The 14683-nt window shown below is 38.6% G+C and overlaps 1 protein-coding gene across 9 annotated transcripts in view; it reads left to right on the top strand.

Annotated features, from left to right (window-relative positions):
- Positions 1-14683, top strand: part of PATJ (PATJ crumbs cell polarity complex component) — a 304720-nt gene that overhangs the window by 130165 nt on the left and 159872 nt on the right. For 8 of the 9 annotated variants that reach the window (XR_006742178.1, XM_036447829.2, XM_036447830.2 and 5 more), the window contains 2 exons: positions 3623-3733; positions 12714-12791. Coding sequence is in view for 8 of the 9 variants with exons in the window: in XM_036447829.2 (XP_036303722.1) it covers positions 3623-3733; positions 12714-12791 (189 nt within the window). In the remaining variant the exon portion in view is untranslated. The remainder of the gene's footprint in view (positions 1-3622; positions 3734-12713; positions 12792-14683) is intronic. The other variant, XM_036447825.2, reaches the window with a different exon arrangement.

The following is a 14683-nucleotide window of genomic DNA, read 5'->3' as shown; positions in this document are numbered from 1 at the left end:
CTGGCTCATTCTCCAGAGATTGGACCTGCAGGACTACTGAGTGAGGGAGTGGCTGCCGCCGGGCTGGTGGGCTGCCATGTTGGTCAGCTGAGCAGCACTCATACTGTGAGAGCACACTGACCATCAGGGGGCATCTCCTGCATTGAGTGTCTGCCCCCTGGTGGTCAGTGTGTGTCATAGTGACCAGTCCACCGGTTGTTCAGTCATTCAGTCACTTAGGCTTTTATATAAACCAAATACTGATATAGTCACAGTTCATTGCAAAACCAAATACTGATATAGTCACAGTTCATTGGCCTTATTCAGGTTTGTATTGATAGCTCTACACAGTTTAATCACAATGTAGCCTTGCATAACCACCACTTCAATCAAGAAACTCAACTGGCCCTAGCTTGTTTGACTTAGTGGAAAGAGTGCCAGCCTGCGGACTGAAGGGTTCTGGATTCAATTCCAGTCAAGGGCACATGCCCAGATTGCAGACTCAATCCCCAGCAGGGGACATGCAGGAGGCAGCTGATCAATGAATCTCTCTCATCATTAATGTTTCTATCTTTTAATCCCTCTCCGTTCCTCTCTAAAATCAATAAATATTGGGGGGTTGGGGGAGACTCAACAGTATTGTTACAACAGGACTCCCTTGTGTTACTTTCTACCCCTCTATAGCCACTGTTCTCCCCAACCCTAACTGCTGGCAACTTCTGTTTCTCCCTGTCTATAATTTTGTTATGTCACAGTTGTCACATAAGTAAAGTCATACGTTATATCTCTTTTTGAAATTGGCTTTTGCTCACTCAGTGTAATTTGGTTGAAGTTTTATTCAGTTTACTATCAACTGTTCATTCCTTTTTATGGCTGAGTAGTATTCCAGGATGTACTACTATTTATTCATCCATTGAAAGACATTTGGGTAGTTTCCAGTTCTTGGTTATTCCGAATAAAGCTCCTGTAAACATTTGTATACACGTTCCAGAGTGAAAATGAGTTTTTGTTTCTCTAGGATAAATGCCCATGAGTGCGATTGCTGGGTTGTCTGCCATGTTCAGTTTTAGTCTTGTTTTCCAGAGTGGCTGTACCATTTCACATTTCCACCAACAGTATTTGAGTGATCCAATTTTTTTCCATCTTCACCAACATTTGGTGTTGTCAGTATTTTTCACTTTAGCCATTCTGATAGGTATTTACTGATATCTCATTATTTTAATTTATGTTTTCCCTAATGGCTAATGGTTAATATTAAGAACTTTTCATGTGCTAATTGCCATCTGTATATCCTCTTCCATGACATGTTTGTGCATGTCTTTTTTTCTGTTTGCTAATTGGAATTTTTATTGTTTCATTTTTTAAAAGTTTTGGTTTGTTTCCCCCCCCCCCCCCATCTTTCCCCGCTGTCAGTTGAAAATAAAGTATTCTCTCACTTGTCTATCATCACTTTTACACATGCTAGTAAGAACCCACTGTTTTGTCTCAGATTTGATAATTTATACTTCTTCAAACTCACTGTAGACTTGAAATGTTGCACTTTAATATATAGCTTGTCAAACATAGTCATTTGTTTACTTTTTCCCTGAAAAGTATGACTTGCTTGTTTTATTTTGTTTTGTTTTAAGTAAAGCATAATAATCACTTCTTTCTGTATTGAAACAATTGTATGAAGGACTTAGGTCCATATAAATAATTTTCATAATGTAGCTTTTAGAAATGGCTGTTCATCTGTGTTAATGGACACACTGCTGGTCAGATATTTTTCTGTTGTCATAGGACAGATTTCCATTTGCCCCCCTAACTTCCCAACTTCAGTGATTCCCATTTAACTTTGTGGAAAAGAAAAACAAAGGCTGGTTGTTATTGGAAGATGTGCCTCTACTTCTCTCACTGTTGAATGCCTTGGGGATTAGCTTCTTTATAAGAAGCTTCATCAAATTGTTGTGACAGCTTTTAATCTTCACTTTAAATTTCTTCTCTATGTACTTTATTCATTTAATATTATTCCTATTCTTCCTCACTCAACTCAAATGAGAAGAGAACTTTTACAGAGCATTAAAATCGTCAATGGATGTCTAATAGAATAAAAAGCCTTTAGACCTGCATGATGTAGCTCCAGCTGCCTCACTGACCTCACCTCTCTTCTTCTCCCCCATCTTTCACCATTCTTTGGACTCACCTGCCTTCAAATCCCTCTAACACACTAGGCTTCTCTCTCCTACCCGAGGGCCCTGGCTTCTCTGTCTCTCAGCTTCTAGGGTGCTCCCTTTTCTCCTTACTCTGCTCAGATTCAGCGATAGATCATCCTAATCACTCCCTTGCATACTCTTTCAACTCCTTTGACCCTCTTTTCTTTCCCTGAACTTGTGCAACTCTGCTTATTTCAGGACTCTTGCCTCGCCAGAGAAAATAACTGCCATACTGTCTGGTAGAAATTCATGACCACTCCCTCAAGTGGGTCTTTAGTTCTACCCTGCACTCCTGTAATATTTCCCCAGTTATTTTATTCTCCTATTTCCCTGGGTAACTGTTTCATACCTGCTGTTCCTCCTCCTCAGCCTTAATCTCGCTCCATGGTCCTTGTTATTTCATTGACAAAATAGAAACAGTCAAAAGGGAATTTCCCCCCTTGCTCCCTCTGCATACCAATCTTTTATCCTAACAGTATTTGTAACAACAAGTGAACTATTTGTGTTTCTAAAGCCAATTTCTCTAACTTGTGCAAAAGTCATTCACTCTTCGCTGTCCAAGGATTGGCCTCTACAGTGGTCACTTCTCTCACTCTCTCTCATTCAGTTTGTCACTCTACTGCATCATTATGGCTGTCATAGCTCCCATCTTAAAAACAAAAACCTGTCTTGATCCCACTTCCCTCTCCACCAACATTCCTATTTCTTTGGTCCTCTTATGGCAAAGCCATATTCACAAATTGTCACTATCCACTGACCATAAGCTACCCCAACAATTACCGAGGCTTTGTTACATGATCAGTTTGAAAAATTGATCCTATTAAATATGTTTGTTAAATAAAGGATGTCTTGGAGATGACGGGCCTGTCCTCAAATTACGTTCTTTGAAATTTGTATAAGGATCCATTTACATTTACCCAAATGTATTGAGCACAAAATATACCTGGAGAAGGAACCTACAGATGTTTTCATACTTCTTTTTTTCAAATAGAATTTAAGAAATGATCAGAATTAATCAGCTGCTTAATTGTGATAATGGACAATTTGCCTAAAATAATCATTCTTCTCAGAGTGAGAGAAGATTCCAGAGAGATCCCCACTCCCCCCACCAGAAATAGGTACTGTGTGGATGACAGGGGTGACATTATAAGCTTAGAAGCTTAAGGTTCTGATACTGACTAAGCTACTATTTTGAGTAATTACATTTAACTAGGGCTATTGTTATTATGATTTTTGTCTTGTTTACTTTTCTTGAAGGTAATGTTACCTCTGTAAATGTGTTCCAGAACAGCAAAGCTTTTTATGGGCTAATCTGATTTTTTCCCTGACTTTGGTTTAATTCATTAGACTGTGGCAGCTCTCATAACTATATAATACACAATAACTTTGAATTAACCTATCCACAATATCTACCGCTTCTCTAATGGAAATAAATGACGTCTGTGTTGTAGGTGTCTGGAGTGGATTTGCAGAATGCCTCACACAGCGAAGCCGTGGAGGCCATTAAGAATGCAGGAAACCCTGTGGTGTTCGTTGTCCAGAGCTTGTCAACCACTCCGAGAGTAAGCTTTCGTTTGTTTTCAAAGAGTTTATAAATATTCTCTGTCTCTGTTCACCAAGCTTTAGCCTCCAAGTACTTTTCCACCTACTTCAGTTTTGGAATAGGTGGAAAAAGCTTTGGTTTCATAAACATTTAGTTATTAATTTCATTTTCTCCATTGTTTTCTCCGATTTTGACATCCTAATTAAATTTGAGTCATTCCAGTGTGTACTGGTAGAAGTCACAGTCAGTGGAAATAAATAGGCCTGTTTTTTATTTCTTGATTCCCTATTTACCAGATTTGCTTAACTTGGAGGCAAGTTACTTGGTTTATACAACACACTGAACATTAAAGAGGGTCAGGTATAAGAACATTCTAGAGATACCATCAAATGTTCTGTATATTTATTAAAGCATGTGTACAAACACACTGACTGGCGGGCATGGCTCAGTGGTTGAGCGTTGACCTATGAACCAGGAGGTCATGGTTCAATTCCTGGTCAGGGTACATGCCTGAGTTGTGGGCTCCATCCCCAGTGTGGGACATGCAGGAGATAGCAGATCAATGATTTTCTAACATCATTGATGTTTCTATCTCTCTCTATCTCTCCTTTGCTCTCTGAAATCAATAAAAAAAAAAAAATTAAAAATAGAAACATGCACTGTAAATTCTGTTGGGGATTCTAAATCCAAAAATGGCTGTATTTAATCATAACATTTTTTTTTCTATAATAAATCACTCTTTTGGAACAGAATTAGCACCTTGATACGCAGATGTCTGTGGCAGGATGAGTATTTCATATTGCAGTTTGCAGCAGCAATGTCACCTGTAAGCCCTGTAACTGGACCCAATGTTTATTTCTTTTTAACTTTATAATGGAAGGCAGCAGTTCAATACATAGTGTCTGGAAAATGTCATATACTTTTTAAAATTTACATTCAAATATAGTATTGCAGTGCTTTTCAACCTTTTATATATCAAGGCATACAGAAAGTAATAATTGTACAAATTGGACCAACAGGTGCCCCAAAGGCCATGTTATGAATATGCTATTTCAACAGACATGTAACCTGCCTGCTGCAGCCTCACCCCACACGGGCAGCTCTGCTCTGGCGCATTGTGCTATGGTTCAGTCCCTTTTGTCTTAGCGCTGTATTTATGCACCAACAGGACTTGTTGAGAGAGATGAACTGAATAAAGCCTTCTGATTTTCATACCATTCGAAATTTAAGACCTTTTTTTTAAGGGGATCTACTTCTAAACTTAAAAAAAAAATATATATATATATATATATATATATATATATATATATATATATATATTATTGATTTTGTACAGAGAGGAAGGGAGAGAGAGAGTTAGAAACATCGATGAGAGAGAGTCATCGATCAGCTGCTTCTTGCACTCCCCCCACTGGGGATGTGCCCGCACCCAAGGTACATGTCCTTGACCAGAATCAAACCTGAGACCCTTCAGTTCGCAGGCTGATGCTCTATCCACTGAGCCAAACCAGTTTTGGCTACTTCTAAACTTTTATAATATCGAGAAAGTACTTTATGCCATCACTTTTATTTCTGGAAACTGAGTTCAGTAGGAAAATTGGCATGATTATTCCTCCCCAAATGATACTTCCAAAGAAACCATATTGAACCAGAATGAGCCCATCGCATTATACATCTCTGAAGCACTTGTGAATGTCCTGCCAATAAAAAGTGTTGAAAGCATTCACATAGGTTATAATGTCCACCCTAAAAGTCCAGGCTTCTGGCCAGCCTTTGCTAGTGAGCTCAGGTATTTTCTTCTGGATGACATAAACAGTGCAATTTCTTTCAACTCTTAAAAAAAAGAGAAAGAAAACCTCTTCAGCGCTGTGCCATGCTCATCACTCACACCCCCCCCCCCCCTCGTTTTAGCCCCTTGGCAGCACAACAGTCTGCCACGTTGTGCATTTGGTTCATCAAGCATTGCATCCTCTATGGTCCTAGCCAAGGGAGCATGGTCAAGTGATGGTGTTAGTTACTGTGCCCATGACTTGTTCCATGTATATATATATATATATATATATATATATATATATATATATATATATATATATATATTTAGCACAAAGTGATTCCAGTTGAATGAACCAATGAAAGGAATCAAGGTTCACATTTTTACAAAATGGTGTTCTCTTTGGCTCACTCATTGTTGCAAATAGTATTGATCATCACAGAAACAGGAAATACAAGCCGAATGCATTACCACTTTTTACCAGTTTACATCACTGAGTCTTTCCCTCAAAGTCCCCTAAAGAAGTCATTTTCTAATGGCAGGCCCAATGTCTGACTGTGCCGTGGTTACATGGGAATCTCATCAACACTGTGTGGTGTTCAACTTTGTACTTTCATTTTCTTTGAGTTGTATTTTTTTTTTACACTTGTGCTTTTAACAGATGGTTTACATGCATCAACAATATATTGCCTTTTTTATTTAACCTTTTTCTCCTGAATTTCTCAAATGTGTTTTCAGCATGCTAGAAAGAAATGTGTGCATCTATTTAGATTTACTTAGCAAATGCTTATTTGAGAGCAGAACCCATGATTTATACTGCATTCTTGTATAGATAGTTTTTATGCCAAAGTAATTATTTCCCCACTTAATAACATAACTACATTTAACAGGGGCATCATGTATTTTCTTAATGTTAAAAAACAAACCCTGGGAGAAACCAAGATGGCGGCATAGGGTAGACACCCGAATGCAGCCTACCACAACAAATTTGAATTTAGAACTGAAAAACAGGGGAGGCATTGCCCTGAAGCGCCAGACGGCTGGCTGAGAGGAGGCTCTGCCATCTGGGAAGGAGAGAGAAGGCACGCTGAACCTCAGGAACTGTGAAGGTACAGAGAACTGTGTGCGCGAAAAGGCGCTGGCTTAATCCCGGTGCAGAGAGGAAGGGCCGGACCGAGATTGCTGCTGGCTTACTCCCTGCACGCAGAGAGGGCGGGCCGGGCTGAGTTCGCTACTGGCTTACTCCTGGCACGGAGAGGGCAAACAGCTAACGTGGCTGGCTTTCTTGTCCGAGGGGAAAACAGAATCACCCTATTGCTCTGATAAATGGCCCCAGACAGGGAGAGGCCAGACTGTCAGGCAGTGGGCAGAGATCTCTTGGAGGTGTGTGAAGCCAGAGGCCATTACTGTGGGACTTGGGGAGGAGCCAAAGGGAAAACAAAGGTTGTCTGCACCAACCCGAGATTCCGCCCTACCTGTGGCTGAGCACAGAAGCTCTCCCAGAGGCTGGCTTTCTCTAAGGAGGGACTTGCAGGAATCCAAAGCTTGTCTGCGCCTTTACCAAAGAGGTGCGCGTGCGCCTGCAACCAATCTTCCAAAACTCTCCAGGACTTTTCTAAGGCGAGACTGACAGGTAACCAAAGATTGTCTGCGCCACCCCGAGACCCCGCCCTATTCAAGCAGAGTACGGAAACCCTCCTAGCTGAGACACTGCTGATCCTCACAGCCAATTGGCTTGGAGATCAACGCTTCCCAGTGATACCAACAATAAGCAAGGCTTAACAACAAGACTGCACACACAGCCCACAAAGGGCTACACCAAGACTGTCCACTGCAGGTAACTGGGAAGGCTGTGCTACTGGGCTCTACCAGAACACCTAGCACACAAAGCTATTCCATCAAATCAGGGAAACAACTAAAATGCAGACAAGAAGAAGGACACAAAGGGAGGAGATGGAGGAAAAGAAAAGATTGGACATTGAGTTCAAAACTACAGTTATAAGGTTATTCAACAATATCCTAAAAAAGGCCGATAAAATAAATGAGACCTATGAGGATATGAAAAGGGATCAACTAGAAATAATAAGGGATCAACAAGAAATGAAGAAAACATTGTCTGAAATAAAAAATATTATACAAAGTCCTAAAAACAGACTGGAAGATCGCAAGAATCAAGACAAAGATTTAGAACACAAAGAGCCAGAGGACACTCCTCTGCAGAAGGGAGAAGATAAGAGAATCCAGAAAGTTGAAGACAGTGTAAGAAACCTCTGGGACAATTTCAAGCGAACCAACATCAGAATTATGGGGATTCCAGAAGAGAGAGAGCAAGATACCGAAAGAGTACTAGAAGAAATAGTGACAGAAAACTTCCCCCACCTGGGGAAAGAAATAGACTTACAAGTCCAGGAAGCCCGCAGAACCCCAAACAAAAGGAATTCAAGGAGGACCACACCAAGACATATCATAATTAAAATTCCAAGAGCAAAAGACAAAGAGAGAATATTAAAAGCAGCAAGAGAAAAGCAGGTAGTTACCTATAAAGGAGCACCCATAAGATTGTCAGCTGATTTCTCAACAGAAACCATGCAGGCCAGAAGGGAATGGCAAGAAATATTCAAGGTGATGAATAACAAGAACCTACAGCCAAAAATAATCTACCCAGCAAAGCTATCACTCAGAATCAAAGGTCAGATAAAGAGCTTCACAAATAAAAAAAAGCTAAAAGAGTTCATCACCACCAAACCAGAATTATGAATTGCTGAAGGAGGTTATTTAGGAAGAGGAAGAAGATAAAGATAAAAATTATGATCAACAAATACGTAGCTATCAACAAGTGAATCTAAAAACCAAGGGAATTTAAAAATCTGATGAACAATATTAACTGGTGAATATAATAGAATCAGAGGTATGGAAGGGGAGTGGACTGACGATTCTCAGGGAAAAGGGGAGTGGGGGTGCGGGAAGAGACTGAACAAAAACTGTGCACCTATGGATGAGGACAATGGGGAATCGGGAAAGGACAGAGGGTGGGGTGGGAACCTGGTGAAGGGGAGCGATTGAGGGGGGGAAGAGGATCACATTTGTAATAATCTGAACAATAAAGATTTATTTAAAAAAAAACAAAAGAGAGAGAAAAAAAAACCCCTGTTGGCTCTGTCCGGGTGGTTCAGTTGATTGGGTGTTGTCCCATGCAAGAGGTTGCTGGTTTGATTTCTGGTCAGGGCACATGCCCAAGTTGTGTGCTCAGTCCCCATAAGGGAGTGTGCAGGAGGCAGCCAATTGATATCTGCACTCACATTGATGTTTTTCTCTCTCCTGCTCTCTTCCTCTTGCTCTAAAAATCAATTGGTAAAAATCTAAAGAAAAAGAAAACTTTTTGAAATTGGGTCATCCCTTCAGTACATTAAATTTATTTTGTGTGGTTATTTTCCCCATTTAGTCCATTTGTACTTCCTAATTCTATTATTTTATAATGGTGCCTAAATTTTTTTTACATATATTTCACATATTAATCATATACAAATATATTTTTTTTACTTTCACAAGAAATAGGCTCTCTTTTGCTTTTCTTAAAAATTTAGTCTTCTTGCCCTAGCTAGGTTGGCTCAGTGGATAGACGTTGGACTGTGGATTGAAGGGTCCCAGGTTCAATTCTAGTCAAGGGCACATGCAGGCTCGATCCCCAGTATGGGGCATGCAGGAGGCAGCCAATCAATGATTCTCTTTCATCATTGATGTTTCTATCTCTCCCTCTCTAAAATCAATAAAAATATATATATTTTTTAAATGTAGTCTCAATAAGCCTCTTGTCTTCCACATTTTGCATGATATGTGTACAGAAATATATTTTCCTGTTATTCAAAAAACTGTGTAAACCTTATGAAGGCCAACTGACATTCTGTCTCATCCCAGAGCTCTGCCATTCAGCTTAAGCTGGTTTTTCCATGGGAGAATGTAGGAGTAGTGTGGGCAGATATCCTGACTTGTCAGGGAGGTAACGTGTTCTGTTTTGTTTTAAGATTCTTTAAAACAAGAAATATATCTAGCATTTTTTGAACTCTAATTTAGGTTATTCTGTGTATTAAATAAAGAAATAAGTATTAAGCATTAGCACAGCATCTGTTCACATAGGAAGCACTGAATTTATGGTGATGTATCATCTCTCTCATTTTTTACTTAGGTGAAACATTTCTGAGACTTTCTTTTTTTAAAAATAAATTTTTATTGTTCATATTATTACAAATGTTCCTTCCCTCCCCCCCCCCATTGCTCTCCTCCATCAAGTTCCCACCCCACCCTCTGCCCCTTCCCCACCCCCCATTGTCCTCATCCATAGGTGCACAGTTTATGTTCAGTCTCTTCCCACATCCCCCTCTCCCCTTTTCCCCAAGAACATCAGTCCACTCCCCTTCCATACCTCTGATTCTGTTATATTCAACAGTTAATATTGTTCATCAGATTTTTTTTAATTTCCTTGGTTTTTAGATTCACTTGTTGATAGTTACGTATTTGTTGTTCAAAATTTTTATCTTTATTTACTTTCTCTTCTGAAAGAACCCCCTTCAGCAATTCATATAATTCTGGTTTGGTGTTGATGAACTCCTTTAACTTTTTTTTATTAGTGAAGCTCTTTATCTGACCTTTGATTCTGAGTGATAGCTTTGCTGGATAGATTATCTTTGGCTGTAGGTTCTTACTATTCATCACCTTGAATATTTCTTGCCATTCCCATCTGGCCTGCATGGTTTCTGTTGAGAAATCAGCTGACAATCGTATAGGTGCTCCCTTATAGGTAACTACCTGCTTTGCTCTTGCTGCTTTTAATATTCTCTCTTTGTCTTTTGCTCTTGGAATTTTAATTATGATTTGTCTTGGTGTGGTCTTCTTTTGATTCCTTTTGTTTGGAGTTCTGTGTGCTTCCTGGACTTGTAAGTCTAATTTTTTCACCAGGTGGGGAAGTTTTCTGTCACTATTTCTTTCAGTATGTTTTCAATATCTTGCTCTCTCTCATCTTCTGGGACCCCCATAATTCTGATGTTGATTCGCTTGAAGTTGTCTCAGAGGTTTCTTACATTATCTTCAATTTTCTGGATTCTGTTGCCTTCTAGTTTCTGTGGAGGAGTGTCTTCTGGCTCTTTATGTTCCAAATCTTTGACTTGATTCTTGCGATCTTCCATTCTGTTTTTAGGACTCTGTATAATATTTTTTATTTCAGACAATGTATTCTTTATTTCTTGTTGATCCCTTATCATTTCTTGTTGATTCCTTATTAATACTAGTTGATCCCTTTTCATATCCTCATAGGTCTTATCGATCTTTTCTAGGAAATTCTTAAAAAACCTTATAAGCGTAGATTTGAACTCTATATCCAGTTGCATTTGTCCTCCATTTCTTTAGTTTGTGATCTATTTCGTCTCGGCATTTTCGCAGCTTCCCTGATGGGGCGGGGTTTCAGGGTGGAGCCTACAGCTTTGGCTTCGGTCAGCCCCACCCTATGTGGCTCCTGAGTCTCAGGGTCCTTCAGTACTCCTTGCAAGCGCCTCTGAGAGAAAGGTGCCCTTGATTTTCGCCTGCCTCCACACAGTCTATGCTCTCCCCCAATGAGTCCGGTATTGGGGTTCAGTTCAGTTGGAAGTGGAGTTGGAGGTGGCGTTCAGAGCAGTCTGGAGACCCTGTCTCCTTCCCCCTAGGGCAATCCGGCGGCACAGCCAACCATCCCTTCTCTGCATGCAATGTACGCGCCTCCGGGACCTCCTTTCGCTGCTCCCCCGGGGTTCCGCCTTACAGCCCAGCTTCCTCTCTGTGAGCCTGGGTCCCCGGGGTCTGGCCTAGAACTGGGGTTCAGAGCAGTCGGAACTGGGGCCCAGCACAGTCGGAGTTTTTATCTCTTTCCTGCTAGGGAACGCCAGCCAGGCACTCAGCCTCCCTCCTCTCCAGCTCCGTCCTCTCTGCGTGCTCAGCATGTCTCTGTACCTTAGGCTTTTACAGCTCCTCCGCTCTTCCTTCTGGTTTTCTCCTTGCTTCTTGTTGTAGAATTTCCAGTCAGTCGACTTTCCTGTAGTTCTGGGTAATGTCCATTTTATATTTTAGTTGCATTTTATTTAAATTGTTGTGTGCAGCTGCGGCTAGGTGTTTACCTGTGCAGTCATCTTGGATCTCCTCCGAACATCAAGCCTTTCTTATATATTCCAAAATTAATTTATTTCTGTAGAAATATCCTTGGGTGAGGATTAATAGGAAAACACACCAAACAAACACACACAAAAAGTGAAAAAAATTTACCATAAATTGCATTTAGAGATAAACTTTTTTTTTTTTTAATTATTATCCCTAGACAAGTAGTTTTTTTAAATTTGTGACAAAGGAGATCTATTTTTTTTCTTTTAATTTTTATGTCTGTCATCAGATTTTTATGCCAAGATTATTTGTGTTTGCTATTTGAGGAGCCTTAATTTAAAAAACACTAATAAAATTTTTATATTTTCCTAAGGTGTTTCAATAGTTTTATAGAAAGTAATCTGTGCTCTTGGTACTATAAAGAATTAAAGTTATTTCTATGACCTTACACTCTTTCATTCATGTATAAATATTTATTGAGTGCAAATATGTATTAGGTTCTTTCTGAGCCCCAGAGTTACGATGATAAATCATGCTAAATTCTTATTGGGCTTTTATTCAGTGAAGTAAATCAAGATTTGAAATTCATCTTTATGCTAATAGTAATAGTGAAATATTTATTGAGTGTGCACAAGTGTGCTAGATTACATACTTGAACTGGGGTACAATGATGAATAAGGTAAATCTATCCAATAAAAGATACATCTTATGTTCTAGGAATTAACTCAGGTCACCTTTTATACTATATTTTGCAAAATTAGATGTTTGTACAGCAGTTGGTATCATGACTTTCTTTTTAGTCTTCTTTATTCTCACTTTCTGGTTCCATACACACAAGCTTGTGGATTTATTACCCCTTGATCACACACGCGCGCGCACACACACACACACACACACACACACACACAATTTAAGGTTTATATTGCTTATCAGATTTTTCAAGTTGTATTGGTTGCCTTGAATTGTGCTTCTCATGTCTTTATTTATAGATGAAGTCAAAGAATTTATTAAGATTTTTAACTGTTTTTTTTTTAAATATATAAACAAATGTAATGATTGTGTCATTTAAATGTTTTCCTTCTCCCCTCTCCTTTTTTCTTGGTGGTAGGCCATTCCTAGTGTGCATAACAAGGCCAACAAAGTCGCTAATAACCAGAACCAAGGCACCCAAGAAAAAAAAGAAAAGGTAAGTTGAACCTTTCAAGCTTTTAAAAGATGTTTTTTATTTCTTGCTGCCTATTTAAACTGCAATTAATTAGAATGTTATTTTGAGGAGTACCTGGGTAGCAGTGCTATGTTTAGAATATTTCCTTTTTGTGAACCTAACTGGCCAGGATGAAGGCCAGACACCTAGGGTATCATAGATGTAAAATGTTTTAAAGCACCCCTCAGCCATTGTCATCGTTCTCTCTCTTTTCTACTCATCAGGGCAAGTTGTCTGTTTATTCCCAGAAAATGCCTTGCGCATCTGAGAGTTTTTGACACTTTGATCTTGGTGTTCTCTCAGCCTGGAAGTCCATTTCCCACTTTGGTCTTCTTTTTTATCCTCCAAGGAGCAGGTCAAAGGTCATCTGTACTGAGAAAACATTCATGACCATCCCGCAGAATTAGCCTTCCATTCCTGCTTTCCCACCTCTATTCTAGTAAAATGAGTTATTCTAAAATGCAATGAATTTTCTTTTCTTTCTTTCTTTCTTTTTTTTTTTTTTTTCCCATTGGATAACTAATTCTTTAAAAATAGGCCCTCCTTTATCCATGGATATACAAGACAGCCTCTGTCCTATTTCAGGTTCTCAGAGGCAGTCTGTTTCTGAACTTTCTCCTGGTCTCTCCCAGCACAAATGCTACACTACCTAAATATTAAGTCTAATAATAAATCTTGTCTCCTAAGAGAACAATTTTCTTTACATATTTCTTCTTCTTTAGAACTGTTTTATCTATTCATGTCCTTTTTCTTTTCCAGACAAATTTTAGAATTGGCTTGTTAAATATCACCAAAAAGCTCTTGGGTGATTTTGGTTGGAATTGTGTCAAACCTATAGGTTAATCTGGGAAGATACATCCTTATAATATTGAGCTTTCTTAATCATTAACATGGTATACCTTTTATATACCATTTTAGAACTTATTAAATTTTTCTTTCAATTTTTATAATTTTCTTCAGTAAGGTATTGTAATTTTTATTTATTCCTAGACATACTTATATCTTTTTTAATTGTAAATTGTATTTTCTGATTGTTACTAGTATATACAAAAAATTGATTTTTATGTATTTATTTGACATCTTGTAACATTATCTTCTTATTCTTTATAATATAAAATTTAGTGTAGAACACTGTGGAAACAAAATTCTAAAAAAAAAAATTAAAATCTTCCATAAACCCACTACCTAAAGATAAACTTATTAAATATTGCATATAGAGCTTTCTAGTGTCTTTTTAGGTTTGTGCTCTTTTTGTATGTATGAGGTATTTTTATTAAGAATCTCAAATTTTAAAGAATTTTAAAAAAGGATCTCAAATTTTTAATACTCTTTTTATAGATTTTATTTCTGGTTTTGTCTTTTTCTTTGTTTTAGTTCTCTGAAAGTTTATATGAAATGGTAATTATCTATTCCTTACATGTTTGGTCAAACTAGCCTACAAAGCCATTGTGGTCCTGTGTTTTCTATGTGGGAAAAATCTAAAATATGGATTCAGTTCTTTAATAATTATTGAACTATTCAGATTTTTTATTTCTTTTATTTTTTTAAACATTTTTTATTGATTTCAAAGAGGAAGGGAGAGGGAGAGAAATATAGAAACATCAGTGATGAGAGAGAATCATTGATCGGCTGCCTCTTGCGCTCCCACATTAGGGATCAAGCCCACAACCTGGACATGTTGCCCTACTGGGAATCAAACTGTGACCTCCTGGTTCATAGGTGGATGCTCAACCACTGGGCAACACAGTCCACACTCTATTTTGGTTAGTATCAGTTTTGGTTACTGACTCTTCTCTAGGAATGTAATATCACCTTTTTATGTTTGTTGGCATAAAGTTGTCCAGACATTCTTTTCATTTGTATTATCTATGCTC

Source organism: Pipistrellus kuhlii, unplaced genomic scaffold (assembly GCF_014108245.1).
Source record: "Pipistrellus kuhlii isolate mPipKuh1 unplaced genomic scaffold, mPipKuh1.p scaffold_m20_p_2, whole genome shotgun sequence".
Classification (NCBI taxonomy): domain Eukaryota; kingdom Metazoa; phylum Chordata; class Mammalia; order Chiroptera; family Vespertilionidae; genus Pipistrellus; species Pipistrellus kuhlii.
The sequence above is the reverse complement of the archived record's forward strand: the minus strand, read 5'-3'. Positions and strand labels throughout refer to the sequence as shown.